Source organism: Lipotes vexillifer, unplaced genomic scaffold (genome assembly GCF_000442215.2).
Source record: "Lipotes vexillifer unplaced genomic scaffold, Lipotes_vexillifer_v1.1 scaffold69, whole genome shotgun sequence".
Classification (NCBI taxonomy): Eukaryota; Metazoa; Chordata; class Mammalia; order Artiodactyla; family Lipotidae; genus Lipotes; species Lipotes vexillifer.
Window position 1 is genome coordinate 3,373,930 of NW_006790942.1, and position 14,923 is coordinate 3,388,852.

The 14,923-nt window shown below is 38.4% G+C and overlaps 1 protein-coding gene across 2 annotated transcripts in view; it reads right to left on the minus strand.

Annotated features, from left to right (window-relative positions):
- Nucleotides 1-14,923, minus strand: part of TCEA1 (transcription elongation factor A1) — a 33,254-nt gene continuing 18,331 nt past the window's right edge. Inside the window, exons 4-10 of one of the 2 annotated variants that reach the window (XM_007464024.1) lie at nt 14,634-14,721; nt 11,490-11,635; nt 10,297-10,353; nt 8,542-8,696; nt 5,784-5,930; nt 3,233-3,304; nt 1-1,546 (exon numbers count right to left, since the gene is read on the minus strand). In XM_007464024.1, coding sequence (XP_007464086.1) covers nt 1,538-1,546; nt 3,233-3,304; nt 5,784-5,930; nt 8,542-8,696; nt 10,297-10,353; nt 11,490-11,635; nt 14,634-14,721 — 674 coding nt within the window. In that variant the 3' untranslated portion in view covers nt 1-1,537. The remainder of the gene's footprint in view (nt 1,547-3,232; nt 3,305-5,783; nt 5,931-8,541; nt 8,697-10,296; nt 10,354-11,489; nt 11,636-14,633; nt 14,722-14,923) is intronic. The other variant, XM_007464025.1, reaches the window with a different exon arrangement.

A 14,923-nucleotide genomic window follows, 5' to 3' on the forward strand; every position in this document is an offset into this window, starting at 1 on the left:
CATGATTAATAACAAGAAACTTTATTGAATTAACAAATTTAAAAATGGATCACTTAATTTAAAAGTGGGACTATTTTCATTTTATTCTTATTAAATTAATTCTTTCAAAAATGCACGTTATTTTTCAAATGATAAAAGGTTACTCTGTGACCTGACGAAGTAGAGGTGGGATGGTACCAGTGGGCCAGTTCCTCTACGTGGGGTCTGAACATGGACTTTTAGATGTTGTTTTCTCTGTTGCATCAAACTGACCTGCAGTGAGCAGTGGAGAAGAGGGAGCGAGGGGGAGGGCAAAGCAGGTGCGCAGATCTCTCTATAGGGGTTTGAGAGCGCAGACGGAGCACAGTGAAATGTGGACTTTGTAACAGTGGCCTTAAGATGTGCTAGACCAAGTGTGAAAATCATTTTTTCTTATTCCTAACAAAACAGATGGCACACACTTAACTGTAAGGTCCTTCCTGCAAATGAGCTGCGCTACAGCCCACGTTATTAGTCTGTTCCACAACTTCATTCTTGTGTGACAGAAAGAGTCAGGACAGAAATGTGCTCCGTTAGTCTCCATACGGAAAGGCCACAGCGTTAATGATTTATATAAACCTTAAAAGTCCTTGGTCAGCACAGATTTCCAAATCAAAGTTAAGTCATGAACTGTTTATAAGGACAACACTATCCTAAAATGCTAACGTTTTCTTCCCAGTATGTCTTCCTACAAAACGAAAAAACAGTCAAAAGTTTTCATTCTTTGCCTGAGCTGGGATTTAGGAAAAGCCTACTAAACTACAACAATGTTCTGCAAAAGTAAAACACACTACAAAGTCAAACAGGTAAATAAACAACAAACCAAACTGATTTCAACAAAGTCAAGTCATGTTTCCAAAAGTAAAATCTATTACGAACAAGTAATAAACATGTACAAGAAATTACAAGAAATGAGGATCACAGTTAGTTACAAATGCAAAATAATAACTAATCATCCCAGACTTGTGAACATAATAATTAAAATCAATTTCATATGCTAGTTGAAATATTATGTACAATTTAGATAAGCTGGTCAAGTATTATCTGAATACACACCATGTTTGATAAACTTATAATTACATTACCTCTTCTAATATTTGCAGGTACATGCCAATATAGGAAAAAAATGTAATTTCCATTTGTGTATTAACTGAGAAGAATAACATTTTTACTGTGTATGTTTCAGATTGTAAAAAAGTTAAGGTACATTTTCCTTTAAGAAGGGAAAAAAAAGGTAAAAATAAACTGCCAAAAGTTTAATATCAACTTACTTATAAAAATGGAAAAAAAAAAGTTTTGAAACAGATACCATACAATTATCATGTGGTCTCCTTACTGCTCTGAAACTACAGAAGGCATTTAAGGAAGGGATCCTATGTCAAAAACAGAGACTAACCCAAGGGATATATGTTACTTTAAAAATCTGATTTGCAGAAAAACTAGTTGGTTGGCCTAGTCTTAAAGCTAATTACAAAATCCATTTTCTTAATGGTCCAGGTGTTTTGCCAATTCTTCCAACTCAACAGAACTGTCAAAAAAGAAGAAATATTTTGTGAGACCTTTAAATACAGACAATGGGGTGTATCCCTTCCCACATTTAACACAGCATACACCTTAAATTGCTAAAGAAAGAGGCATTTCTAAAAAAGATGCTGTGTTTTCCAGACATGAATAGTCACCTATATTAAGTGTTTGGCTCTTCCAACTTAGAATTACTAGGAATACATAAATAAAGAAACCGTATAAAATATTTTCTTAAGTACCTCTCTCCTTAATTTCAAGTTAAAAAAATTAATTCCAAATTTGATCTTCTAGAGTAAGCCACCGTAGGCATCAGCTTTCTACATTAAATTGAATTTTCTTCAATTCAACAGAACTATGTCAGCACTTAAGCAGCCAATTGCCTGTATTCAATACAAACTGCAATATACCCAGTCATCATCATCATCATCATCTTCATCATCACGAGGCATCATGTAAACAAATCCAAGAGCCCTCTGGAAAAGCCAGATTTGCCCAACAGGACTGAAAAAAATGAACATCTCTCTCTTAGACCAATTAAAAAACCTGCCAACTCAGGAAGGGAGACACTGTTTCAAGCCATGAAGACACTCTCAATACAATTAATCTCCCGGCCCAGAACGAATCTTTGTAATAAAATGTGTACTGTCCTCAAGCCCAGAGAGAGTGCCGAGAGCCAAAGTCTCACACTATACTCGTGAAGGATATTCTCCCATTGTCTGCCTTTTAATTCACTTCTGATTTTCAGAAAATGCTTTAACCTATATGAATAATTCAAAATAAGCATTAAACTAAAAAGTCTAATGTAAGTGTAACTTAAAAAAGAAAAGAATCTTATACAAATTTCACAAAAGCTAATAAAAACAGCCAGCATTTTTGGTGCACCAACAATGACCAGGCACTTTATATTATTTCTACCACTCACCACACCCTGTAACGTGGGTCATGAGAACATCACAGTTCGGTAACACTAAGTGGCAAAGCAGTTCAAAGCCTGTTTGGCTCCAGGGAATATCTTCCTACCGTGTGAGCCCCCCCCAGTCCCACATTCCTAGTATCCCCACCTCTGTCTCAGGTATGATGTGTAATTCTTCTCCCAATTTTAAATTATATTTCTGTGGCTCACAAAAATCACTCAAGAATGAATGAATCATTCAAATAACCTAACTTGCCTGTGCGGGGCTAATTCAAGAGAACACAGGCCGTACAAAGGAAGGCTTAGTGGAAAGCCTATGAAACCACGGCGGTGCTCATCTGGATTTCCTAAAATAAACACTAAAACCATCGGGCTGGATTTCAACAAGGTAGAGTAGTTTTTCCAGAACCAAAGTCTATAAAGACAAGCCATACACTTGTGCGGGTTTTCCGGAAGAACAAGAGTGGAAGCAGCTGACTGGATACAGTAGATACAGGACTGTGACGCTGTAATGCACAGTTAAGATTCAATCCTGTCATTTCTGCAGCAAGACGACATGAAGGTTGGCAAATTAAGTCAACCTCTTTATTTCTAGTAGGACAGCAAACAGTACGTTCCATGACAGACGCCAGCCACGGCCTTCCCCAGCACTGGGCAGCGTGAGCACGTGCACACACCGGGGCATCCAGGCAGCCCCCGAAGCAGACCCAAAGAGACCAGCCCATGGAGAACCACCCCATGTAAACAGGTGAGACGGGAACCCCAGGAGGCATGTACCTTCCACCGGTTTCCACACTCGTTGCAGACAACAAATGTTGTCATCGGTTCATCAGCACTCCGCGTTTGGACCTGCAGCAAAGTCGGGTGAAAAATACTACTTTTCCCAATACTACAAAAAGTCCAACCTAATTAAGAACGGTACCACAGTAAAATGTATAAGAGCTCGAAACAAGCTTAGATAAGCGAAATAATGTCAAACAAACACACGTTTCCAAACTTCACTTTTCTAAGTCCTTGTCTTTTCATCTTTTATCTGTTGATCTAAAGTCACACATTATACTACTGATAAATGGCTAATAAATATGAAAAATTTTCATCATAACTAAGAAGCACAGAAATGTTAATTAAAAGACATATCAATTTTCTCTTACAAATTAGCAAGGATGTAAAAATTACAAAAATATTTCATTATGACAAATATAAACTGCCACCAACCTTTCTAAGTTAGGCAGCAACAAGAGCCTTAAATACCCATCTTCTGTGACCTAGGCACTTGATATCTGATCTATCATAAGATGGTAATTAGAAACACAAATAAAGATCTGTGTGCAGCTCAATATCACTAATCATTGGGGAAATGCAAATTAAAACCACAAGAAAATATCACCTCACACCTGTTAGAATGGCTATTATCAAAAAGACAAGAAAAAGCAAGTTGTCAAGGGTGTGGAGAAAAGGGGAACCCTCGTGCACTGCTGGTGAGACTGTAAGTTGGCCGCTGTGGAAAATGGTGTGGAGGTTGCTCAAAAAATTAAAAACAGAGCTACCATACGATCCAGCGATTCTGCATCTTGGTACACAGCTGAAGGAAATGAAATCAGTGTATCAAAGAGATTATCTGCACCCATGTTCTCTGCAGAATTATTCACAATAGCCAAGACATGGAAACAACCTAAATGTCCTTCAACAGATAAATGGATAAAGAAAAAATGGCATATATTCACGATGGAATATTATTCAGCCATAAAAAGAAGGAAATCCTGCCATTTGAGACAACATGGATGAACCTGGAAGGCATTATGTTAAATGAAATATGCCAAACAGAGAGAGACAAATACTGTATGACATCACTTATATGTGGCATCTTAAAAAAAAAAGAAGCTGAATTCACAGAAACAGAATAGATGGGAGGACATGGGAAGATGTAGATCAAAGGGTATAAACTTTCAGTTATAAGAAGAATAAGTTCTGAGGATCTAACATACAGCATGGGGACTATTGTTAGCGTAGATCTGAAGCATTCTCACCAAAAAAAAAAAAAAGAAAAGAAAGAAAGAAAAAATGTGAGGTGATGGATGTGTTAATTATCTTGATCTTGGTAAGCATTCCATGACATATGCATATATCAAAGCATCATACTGTACACTTTAAATAAATACAATTATATTTGTCAAATATTTTTCAATGAAGTTGGGAGGGGAGATCTGTGTACAAGGATGTTTGAAGAGTATAATTTTATAATAACACAAACACTGGAAACAACCTGAGCATCCAACAGGGAAATAATGAGATAAGTTAGAGTCTACCCATCTGATGGAATATTATACAGCTATTAAGATGTTTATAAAGGTTTAAAAAAACAAACACAGGAAAATGCTTACACAAAGTGAGGAAAAGTATATAAAACAGTTTACAGTATTTAGCTGCAACTAGATTTTTTAAAAATCCACAAAATACTACAAGCACCAAAATATAGATCATTGCCCTCTCTGGATGGCAGATTAATGAGTGATTTAAAATTTTTTGTTCATACTTTTCTGTAATTTCAAAATTTTCTATAAGTAGGTATACTTACAGAATAACAAATAAACTAAACATTATTTTTATAAAGTGCTTAATTTTCTGTCAATCAAAAATTGCAATCCCCTATGTCTCTCTAGTAACTGGGAACAATTAGTTGTTCTTTAAAGGGAAAATTTTGAATTTAGCGGATTACAGACATAGCACAGCCTATTTAGCAAATGAAATTAATGACAGTGAGAAAAAATTTTGTCACATATGCACATACAATCAAAACAACTATAACACAGCTCTTTTCAGCGTTTCAAGAACAAAAAGGAAAGTCAGTCACATCATACATGTTGTGATAAATGAAGATAAAAGCCATCAATATGTTGCAAAAAAGGAATAAATATCTGGAAACCAGTTAAGCTAAAAGTACCCAGGCTCCGAGTGAGGGAGAGCAAAGAACTTTCCCTAAACTGCATGATCCTGCCAAATAAAAAGAATTGTAACCTGTTTATATACTAACCAATAGTCCACTGCTTACTAGCTCTTAGAGAAAAAACATGGCCATTTTATTAAATTCTATAATATTTAATCAATTTCGGTTTGTACAGCTTTCACAGTAACAATTCCTATAGAAGTGTAACTATTTCAACTTATTTTCAATTAACTGGAATCTGCTAGTATTAAGAATGCATTGTTATACTTGATATCTCCTCTCAAAAAATATCAAAATACTGGTAATTATCTTTACCACTTGTTTTGAAATAGGAGTTGCAAGCATTCTTAGCATGAAAATAAGAATCTATAAACAATCACAAACCTGTGTGTAAGTGCAGTTCTTCTTCTTGCATTTGCCACATGTGAACAAGTCCGTCTGGGTCCCACCTGTCTTGGCCATCTGATGCTCTCTGATGGCTTCTTTGGTCAAGTTTTTCCGCATCTCTTTGAGCTCATCGCTGGCCATTTCCTGCTCGGAAGGTGGCAATAATATCACTCAGTCATGGGCATCTTCTATGCACACGCGGAATGCTTTTTACACTCCCTTAGTTTAATACTAACAAGATCAAAATCAACTTTTAAAGTTTTAAAAGGGAAAAATTAATATTTTTCCTCAAAGAACTCATAAGAGTTTACTTACTCTTAAAATTTTTTCAAATACTTATAAGTCTGCATGTGAAAACTGGATTTAATTACTGTTCAAAGGCTTATAAACAATGTAAGCCTGTAGCAATGAGCACCTCTAGTATCCAGACTATGGTCTCTACTATTGCACCCACCCCCCCACTACCAAAAAAGGAACCAGAGGCCTCTGGAGGAATGTCTCGTTCCAGTTCTGAATCAAGAAAAGCACAAGATAAGTCAGAGTCATCTTGTGCCAGAAAGCACGGAAACTACCTGACTACTGTGAGTGAGTCACAGGGACAGAGGAGCTACATGCAGGAGCTCCCACTGAACAGAGAGGATGATTTCTTCAGCCAACAATATGAATTACTGAAAAGACCAATCCCTACTGGATAAATAAGAAGTCACAAGTCCGTGACGACACTTAAAAAAAGAGAGCACAAACGTTTGCAAGAATGGTAACAAAAGCCCCCACTGGCAGTTAGTAGGGCGCCAACTCCTCCTTCTGATAACTGTTAACCAAAAGGAAAGAATTACACATTCACCCTGCCTTTCCTGTTCTAACCAACCATGTAACCAAGAGCCTTCAACTCAGGGAAAGTGCTTATCAAAGAAATCTAGCTAATAAATGTGAAAGGAATGACACAATTTTAGAAATCTCTATTTTGCAACTCCTAATGAAATCACCAATTCAGTGGATGAACACATAGATGAAAGGCTGATGGAGAACTTTACAACGGAGGGATCAGACTGTCAGTACACAAACCCCTGATCAATTTCCGCACCCTAAGAGCAGAGCAACAAGACATGTGTCTCCTGATGTGATGCAATATGAAATAAGAAGGACCACTGATGAAATATTTATGCAGGAAAAGTTAAACCTGCATGTAACCAAGCCTATAGAACTAGCTTCCAGTTCACAGAAAATGAAAGGGACAGAAAAGTTAAATAACATCATGAGGAAGAAACAGGCAATTCACACTGTGAGATATACAAGAGAAAAACTGGTCTCTTCAACAGGTCAATGTTATGGAAAAAAGGGGGCAGGAGCAGGAGAAGAAAATGCTTTAGATTTAAATATGTACACACAAAATCTTAAGAGACCAAACTTAAGGTAACATCTAGACTTTGGATCCTGATACAAAATAAATGAACAATCGAACATAATATGAACATGAACTAGATATTAGATATACCAAGGAATTATCATTAGATTTGTTAAATGTCATGATGACAATGTAGTTACATAAGAAAAGTATCATATATTTAAAGATATCTCTCAAGGACAGAAAGGTGAAAGGATATAATGTCTGGAATTTGCTTGAAAATAATGCAGGGGAGGGCTTCCCTGATGGCGCAGTGGTTGAGAATCCACCTGCCAAAGCAGGGGACACGGGTTCGAGCCCTGGTCCAGGAAGATCCCACATGCCACGGAGCAACTAAGCCCATGCGCCACAACTACTGAGCCTGTACTCTAGAGCCCATGAGCCACAACTACTGAGCCCGTGTGCTGCAACTACTGAAGCCCGCGTGCCTAGAGCCCATGCTCTGCAGCAAGAGAAGCCACAACAATGAGAAGCCCGTGCACCGCAATGAAGAGTAGCCCCTGCTCTCCCCAACTGGAGAAAGCCCACGCAGAAACGAAGACCCAACATAGCCAAAAATAAATAAATTTATTAAAAATAAATAAATAAATCCTGGATGTCATTTCTAAAAAAATAATAGTGATAATAATAATTCGGGGGAAAAGAAAGAAAACAAAAAAAGGGATAGATGAAGAAGGTGACTAGTTATTTAAAATACTTGAACCTTAGGTGATGGATATATAGGATTTCATTATACTTTGTTCTCTACTTTGTGACAGTTTTAAATTATTTTAATGAGGTTTTAAAAAATGAATTTTAAAAATATAACAATTTTTATTAGCTATATAGAAAGACAAATTCACTGTCTTGGATGCTTAGTCAGATAGTGAGACTGCAGACACACTGCAGCTATTATCTATGAACAGCTACATCTATAAATAGCAGACAATGAATTCCATTTTCTCCACCATTTTCTAAATAAATATAAGGAATAGTCAATAAGATATAACCAACTTTATAGTATTTAACCATGAAAAGAGCTTAGAGGTTACAAAGTCTGTTTGCAATTAGAGATTCGACTCTTTGATTCTAAATGGATCTACAATAAGTAAAAAACACTTTCGTTTTTAGACAATAATTTATTAAGGCAATCACCCAAAGATCACGGCAAAGTTGTGAAAGGAACAAAGTACCGAGGCCAACAGATTCAATCACCTTAAGTATTTGTCTGGTATACTGTATATATAAGTATATTAGAATAGCTAATAACAATTTATTAATATGTAGTATTTATACAGTACTTTATGATTTAAATAGACTTTACACTTGATATCATGGAATACTGTCATAGAAGTGTACAAATATACTCACCTCTGCCGTCATTCTAGCAAATAAGTCAGGAGGAATATTCCCACACAGCACATTTTTCCTTAAATTTGGATTCTTAGCATCCTTAAGATTTGATATCCTACTTCGTACTCTATTTTTGTATTTCATGTCCGTATTCCTTATTTCTTGATAGATAGGTACTAGGCCATTAAGGAAAAAAAGGTTAAGTTATAAAGGTAAGATAACTTTTTCCTATTCTGCCACAATAAGAATTCCTGAAATTTCTAAGCAGTGTTTCCAATTTAGATTAAGTTAACAATAAGGCACTGTTTCTGCCTGATTTCTTGATCTGTAACTGGCAAAAAACAGTGATCATACTTTTATGCTATGAATGAGCAATACTTTCTCAATGTTTAATGCCAAGCAAGACACAGAGTAAAAGGGTTTCAAAATGTAACTCAGATATGCAATCTGAGTGAGAAAACTTGAGAATAAGAGCTTGAACTTACACATGCTTTCCCTTGCCCAAATCTGCATTCTACCAAGGATCCTAAAAGTCTCAAGAAGACTACACAGGGACTTCCCCAGTTGGCACAGTGGTTAAGAATATGCCTGCCAAGTCAGGGGACATGGGTTCGATCCCTGGCCCAGGAAGATCCCCCATGACGCGAAGCAACTAAGCCCGTGAGCCACAACTACTGCACCTGCGCTCTAGAGCCCGCGAGCCACAACTACTGAGCCTGTGTGCCACAACTACTGAAGCCCACAGCACCTAGAGCCCGTGCTCCACACCAAGAGAAGCCACCGCAATGAGAAGCCTGTGCACCGCAACGAAGACCCAACACAGCCAAAAATAAAAACAAATAAATAAATTTATTTAAAAAATCAAATCAAATCAAATCAAAAAAAAAAAAAAGGCTACACAGCACCCTGGAGGGCCTTCTGAGAGAAAATCTTTCACAGTAGCCCTGAGGGATCATTTCCTCCTTGGCTCAGCAAGAAGCTAGTTTAGCAGGTGGCTTTCTCAAGAGAACAGGCAATAGCAGGGGCCCAGCTCCAGAGCAGCTCCCTTTCTAACAAGACCATTTCCTCAACCAGGACAGTCCTGCAGTCACACTGTCACCTAGATGTTCGCTGTTCTCTGGACTCATGTGCAAGACCCCTCCCTCTCCCAGAGCCCTTCCCAAGGCCCCCAGCATGAACACACTCCTGTCCAGGATAGTGAGCTCAGGGGATTGTATACGCTTTGCTGAGTACCCTCAAAGATGAAACCCTACTTCCCATTTACTAGCATGTGTGTTTTCCATGCCCTTCTGCACAACTTCAATTGAGATGCTACGTTCTCAATTTGCAAGGCAGAAAAATAAAAATACTACCAGTACTATGTGTTTTACTTTTTTTTTTTTTTTTTTTTTTTTTTTTCTTGCGTTATGCGGGCCTCTCACTGTTGTGGCCTCTCCCATCTGCGGAGCACAGGCTCCGGACGCGCAGGCTCAGTGGCCATGGCTCACGGGCCCAGCCGCTCCGCGGCATGTGGGATCTTCCCGAAACGGGGCACGAACCCGCGTCTCCTGCATCGGCAGGCGGACTCTCAAGCACTGCGCCACCAGGGAAGCCCGTGTTTTACTTTTGAATGACAGGAAAAGAAGAAGACTAAAATGACATGGTAGCCCCTCCCCTTTCCCATCAAAACAATCAAGATAGAAACTGAAGAATAAAACTTTGAATTCTTTACAGGAAGAAAAAATAATCTAGCAGATTTCTTAAAACAATTATGAATATACATGCAAAGGATATCTTCCTCGATTTGAGATCCTAATTCTTCCTCATCAGCTCCAATAGCGATGTAGTCATCTAAACACAGGCACAGAGAATTGTCATGAAAAAGTGATTATAACACATTAAAAGAAAATTTCAATACAGGGTCAGTTAAACTGTATTCCTATTTCTTCAACCCCACTTGCCCTGTACAAAGAATCCTTTCAGTTTAGTTTCATTAGAGTCTTGTCTCTCTACTACCCACTATGCTCTTCCTCTGGATCCACCTAATGTCCAAAGGGCTCCTGCATGGATGACTCCTTATCCCTCAGGAGTGGGGAGGTAATGCATCCAGCAGGCAACTCCTCACTTCACAGCTCCATAAATTCTGGTTGCTCCAGCAGAGAGTAGAGAAAGTTATAAAGAACTGTCTTGTCTCCTGTGACTCAGGCTTCAATGCCAAGAAACTATTCATTTCATCTGCCAGTCACATATATGGACAAAATCAGAAGACTCCTATGCAAATATTCAAAGGGATAGAAAGAAATAAAAAGAAACTAGGAAGAAAAAGAAAAAATATATAAAGAGACAGTAAAGGAATCAGAGTAGAAAGGGAAGAATAAGGAGAAAACTAGGTCATACTAACTGTGGTTCAGTACAATAGAAAAGAGAAGGGATGAATTTGTATAGGAGGATAAATATTTCTATATATGAAACTTTTAAAAGCAAAATTTTACATAAGAATGAGTACCTCCAAATTAAATTAAAGCTCCCATATACAACTCAAGATCTCTTTTCCACTTAAAAAAAGTAGGTTATGAAATTATGAATATAAAACTTACTATATGTCATACTAACATTTAACAATGGGATCCAAATACAGTATTGTTAACTGCCAATCTTGAGGGTAGAGTACTTAGTTTGCAGATTAAACGTGAGGAGAAAAAAGATTGCGAAGAAAAGCTTAAATTACTACAAATCAGGGGAAACATCCACATATTAGAAGGAACCTATTTCTCAGAAATACACAGTAATAAGCAGAGGCCCAGTTTGCACCCTCCTCTCTGCCATCAGTAACCCCCATGACAGTAAGCCCTCCCTGAGCTGGGCAGTGGTGAGCAGCTATCATCAGGATCCCACCGGGAGGACAGAAACAAGGAGGTGGACAGGGCGGCAGTGGCAGCGGTCAAAGGACTGACCACCGAAACTCACGAGATGTACGCGAAACTCACCTCCTGTTCGGAGAGCCGCAGCGAGCATCTCCCTACACTTTAACCGCACAGAATCAGAAGTGCTTGGTGCCCGAGGAAAAGATGAAACGTAAGTGTCTCGGGCATTTGTCTCATCCTTTCTGCTGCTTACGTTGCCACTGGAGCTACTGAAGTACACGTACACGCACACACACACACACCAAAAAGAAGTCAGGAAAACTCTCTTAAAGTGAACATCGTTACTATCACTCTCTAAAAACAAAAATTGGGGGCATAAATAAATGAAACTGTATTTCAGTGACTCTTACATGAAAAAAAAATTGCCTGCATATAGATTAAAAAGAAGTTAAAATTTTAGTAAAGGTGACACAAATCTCACGTCTTTTATTTTTTTAACCTTGATCATCCTTTTAAACATTAAACAATATTTTTCATACAGAAAATACACATTACAGCTCAATACAACAACTGCAAAGCAAGGATCTTGGTTATGAGAGGGGTGAGGGGATGGCACCAGAGAATATGACCGCTCTCGACCAAAAACACAGGGGAAAATGCTTGAAAAACCCTGTTGCAACTAGACAACCAGGGAGGTTTACACATACAACACCCCCTTCAGGATAGAAACCATGTGTAGTGAGAAGTAGTTGTGAAAATGCAACAATGTCTCTTAGTTTCTCCCCAGAAACATCAATTCAATCAGGACAGTTGAGTAATTTTTCCAGTCAACCTAATCATTTCCACTACTTCTGATTAACTTCTTACATTAGATTCTTAGCAAAATACCTTGCTGACTGGTTTCAGCTAACTTTATCCCAGTGCAGATTTCTGCCACAAACCTTTCCAGACGAAGCCAGCCCTCCACCCCACAGATGTAAGCGGCCGCGCTCGCAGACAACAGCCCACGCGGGCAGGGCGGCCGCTCTGCAGGGCTTCTGAGTCCTGCTGCCCATCTCCCAGAGTGCCGTCTACACACAGGTCTGTGTCTCCCACCACCAGCCCGAGCTTCTCACAGGCAAAGGTGAGCATTCACTCAGTTCACTCCTCTCTGTGCCCCGGGGCACAGCACCCAGCTTTCAGCGCACACCAATGAACACGCCCTGTTTACAAACGCCACTCTCGGCTCCTTCAAGGACGAGCTCACTCTGTGCCCGTGGCCCAACGCCTCACTCACCCCTGGGAGCTGCCAGGAGGACGATGGGCCTTCTCTCCCCTCACGTCACCACCTCTGGCGCCACTTCTGACATTCTAAGCAGCTAACCGCACCACTTTCTCCTTAAATCCTTACACCCAGGCGTAAAACCCTTCTCACCTGCAACTCACTTAGATCTAACCTTCTATCTTCCTTTAGATGATACCTCAGACTCATTTCTCCAATATTTTACAATTTTTCTTCACTGTTTGAATGAGTGAGAGAGAGAGAGAGAGAGAGAGAGAGAGAGAGAGTGTGTGTGTGTGTATGGAGATACCAATCACTTACCTCGTCAGACTTTGTACAAAATAATCCTATGCTTTTGTAGAAAGGCTCTATCCCTAAACTTCAATTACTTAAAACTGATGAAAATATACTAAGAACTTACTCCTCCTTCAATGTCTATTTAAAATATTTGTCTATACCTTTATATATTATATTGAAGGCATTAAATCATTCACTGCTTTGAATGTAACACAACTGAAAGCATGTGTTAAAAAATCCATAAATTATGGCCTGTACTTTTCAAAAATATCAAGGTCATGAAAGACAATGACAGACTGAAGAATTACTCTAGATTAAAGGAGCCAGATATGACAACCAAATGCAATGTGACCCGAGATGATATTTTGGGAAATTACTTTTCCTTTGCAGCAAAAGATATTATTGGGACACATGGTAAAATATGAATAAGGTCTGCAGATCAGGAAAAAGTATCAGATTAATGTTAATGTTCAGATATTGATATCTGTATTGTGGCTGTGAGAAAACGTCCTTGTTCTTAGAAAAGACACATTGATATATTTAGCATTTAGGGGTATAAAGGGCATAATGTCTGTAAATTATTCTTGTCTGGTTCAAAATAAAACTCATGTGTATATTCATTTATACACACATATGCAAATACATATATAAGTATCACTGGGGCAATCTGGGAGTTCTCTGCACTATTCATTCCATTTTCTAAAAGCCCAAAATTATCTCAAAATAGTTAGAAAGAAACTGAATAAATTTTATTAACAACTGGTGTTTACCTCTATCTTTAGCTTTTACCTTTTTTATCATCAAGTCAGTCAGTACTTCTACATTACAAAAGTGTAGGATATTAATCACAGCTGATTAATAAAAAATGAGGAGTACGTTACCAATCTGGGGAAAATATTGAGAAGTAAATGGAGTTAAAGTAGGTGGCCTAAAATGTGCGTGTGTGAGAATCACCTGAAGGGCTTGTTAAAACACGTGGCTGGCACCACCACCAGAAACCCTGGTTCTGTAATTCCAGGGTAGAGCCCAAGAATCTGCTTTTCACAAAGCTGCCAGGTTTGCTCCTGGGGACCACCCTTTGAGAAGCACTGCTCTAAGTCAAAGTCAAGCCTCCCCAAGAACAGAGGGTATGTATTTAATCTACTGAATACCAGGCACATCCCTGATCACATCAGCATGGGGACACGGCACAGTTCACTGCATGTCACAGGAAAGAATAAATGCAAAGGCCTCTTAAGTGGCAAAGGAATAACTTGAACTCTTCATTACTGAACACGTTTTAAGTTCTTACAACAAACAGCTAAATTGGGAAGGAAAACAGAACCATGAAGAGCAGAAACAGATTCAGGGACAAAAATATCTAAAACAGAAATGTGGCAAATAAAGGAAGTAACCACATGAACCCTAGTCACCTAGTCAGTCCCGCCACTACCAGCTCTCCCAGTGCCACCCCAGGGCCCATCCAACTACACTCGCCAAGTGCAATGTAAATCATTTCTCTTTTACGTAGTACCTTCTAACTCTCTTTTAAATTTCCAAGAAATCTTATAAGAAACCTTAGATATTTGGCTATATACATTTATACTGATTCCGTGTGACTGGTAAAAAGAAAGAGGAGTACAGACATGGGATCAGAAGACCATAGAAGAAGTGACGGTCAAATAAAACTATGACCTTCAACATAAATGAGTTTCCATAAAGTGAAATACCTCTCTTCTCTTGCTTCAGGGCTGTTCTGTGATGTGACTGCAGTATCTTTTTTCTTTTCTTCAGAGTCTTTATCTGTTGATGGTCCGTCTGAAAATTTATGAAATTCCTAAGTTGTTAGCACTTGTTTAAACAAAACAAAACAAAACATGGGATTGCTACATGTTATCAAGCTATTTATGCAACCAAAAAAAACCCCACTAAAATCCTAAGTTTTTAACAAGTAAATAAAGTTTATGCAAGCTATTCTATTAGCATATGTACATGGGTGCTCAGTCGGCATTCCCAAATA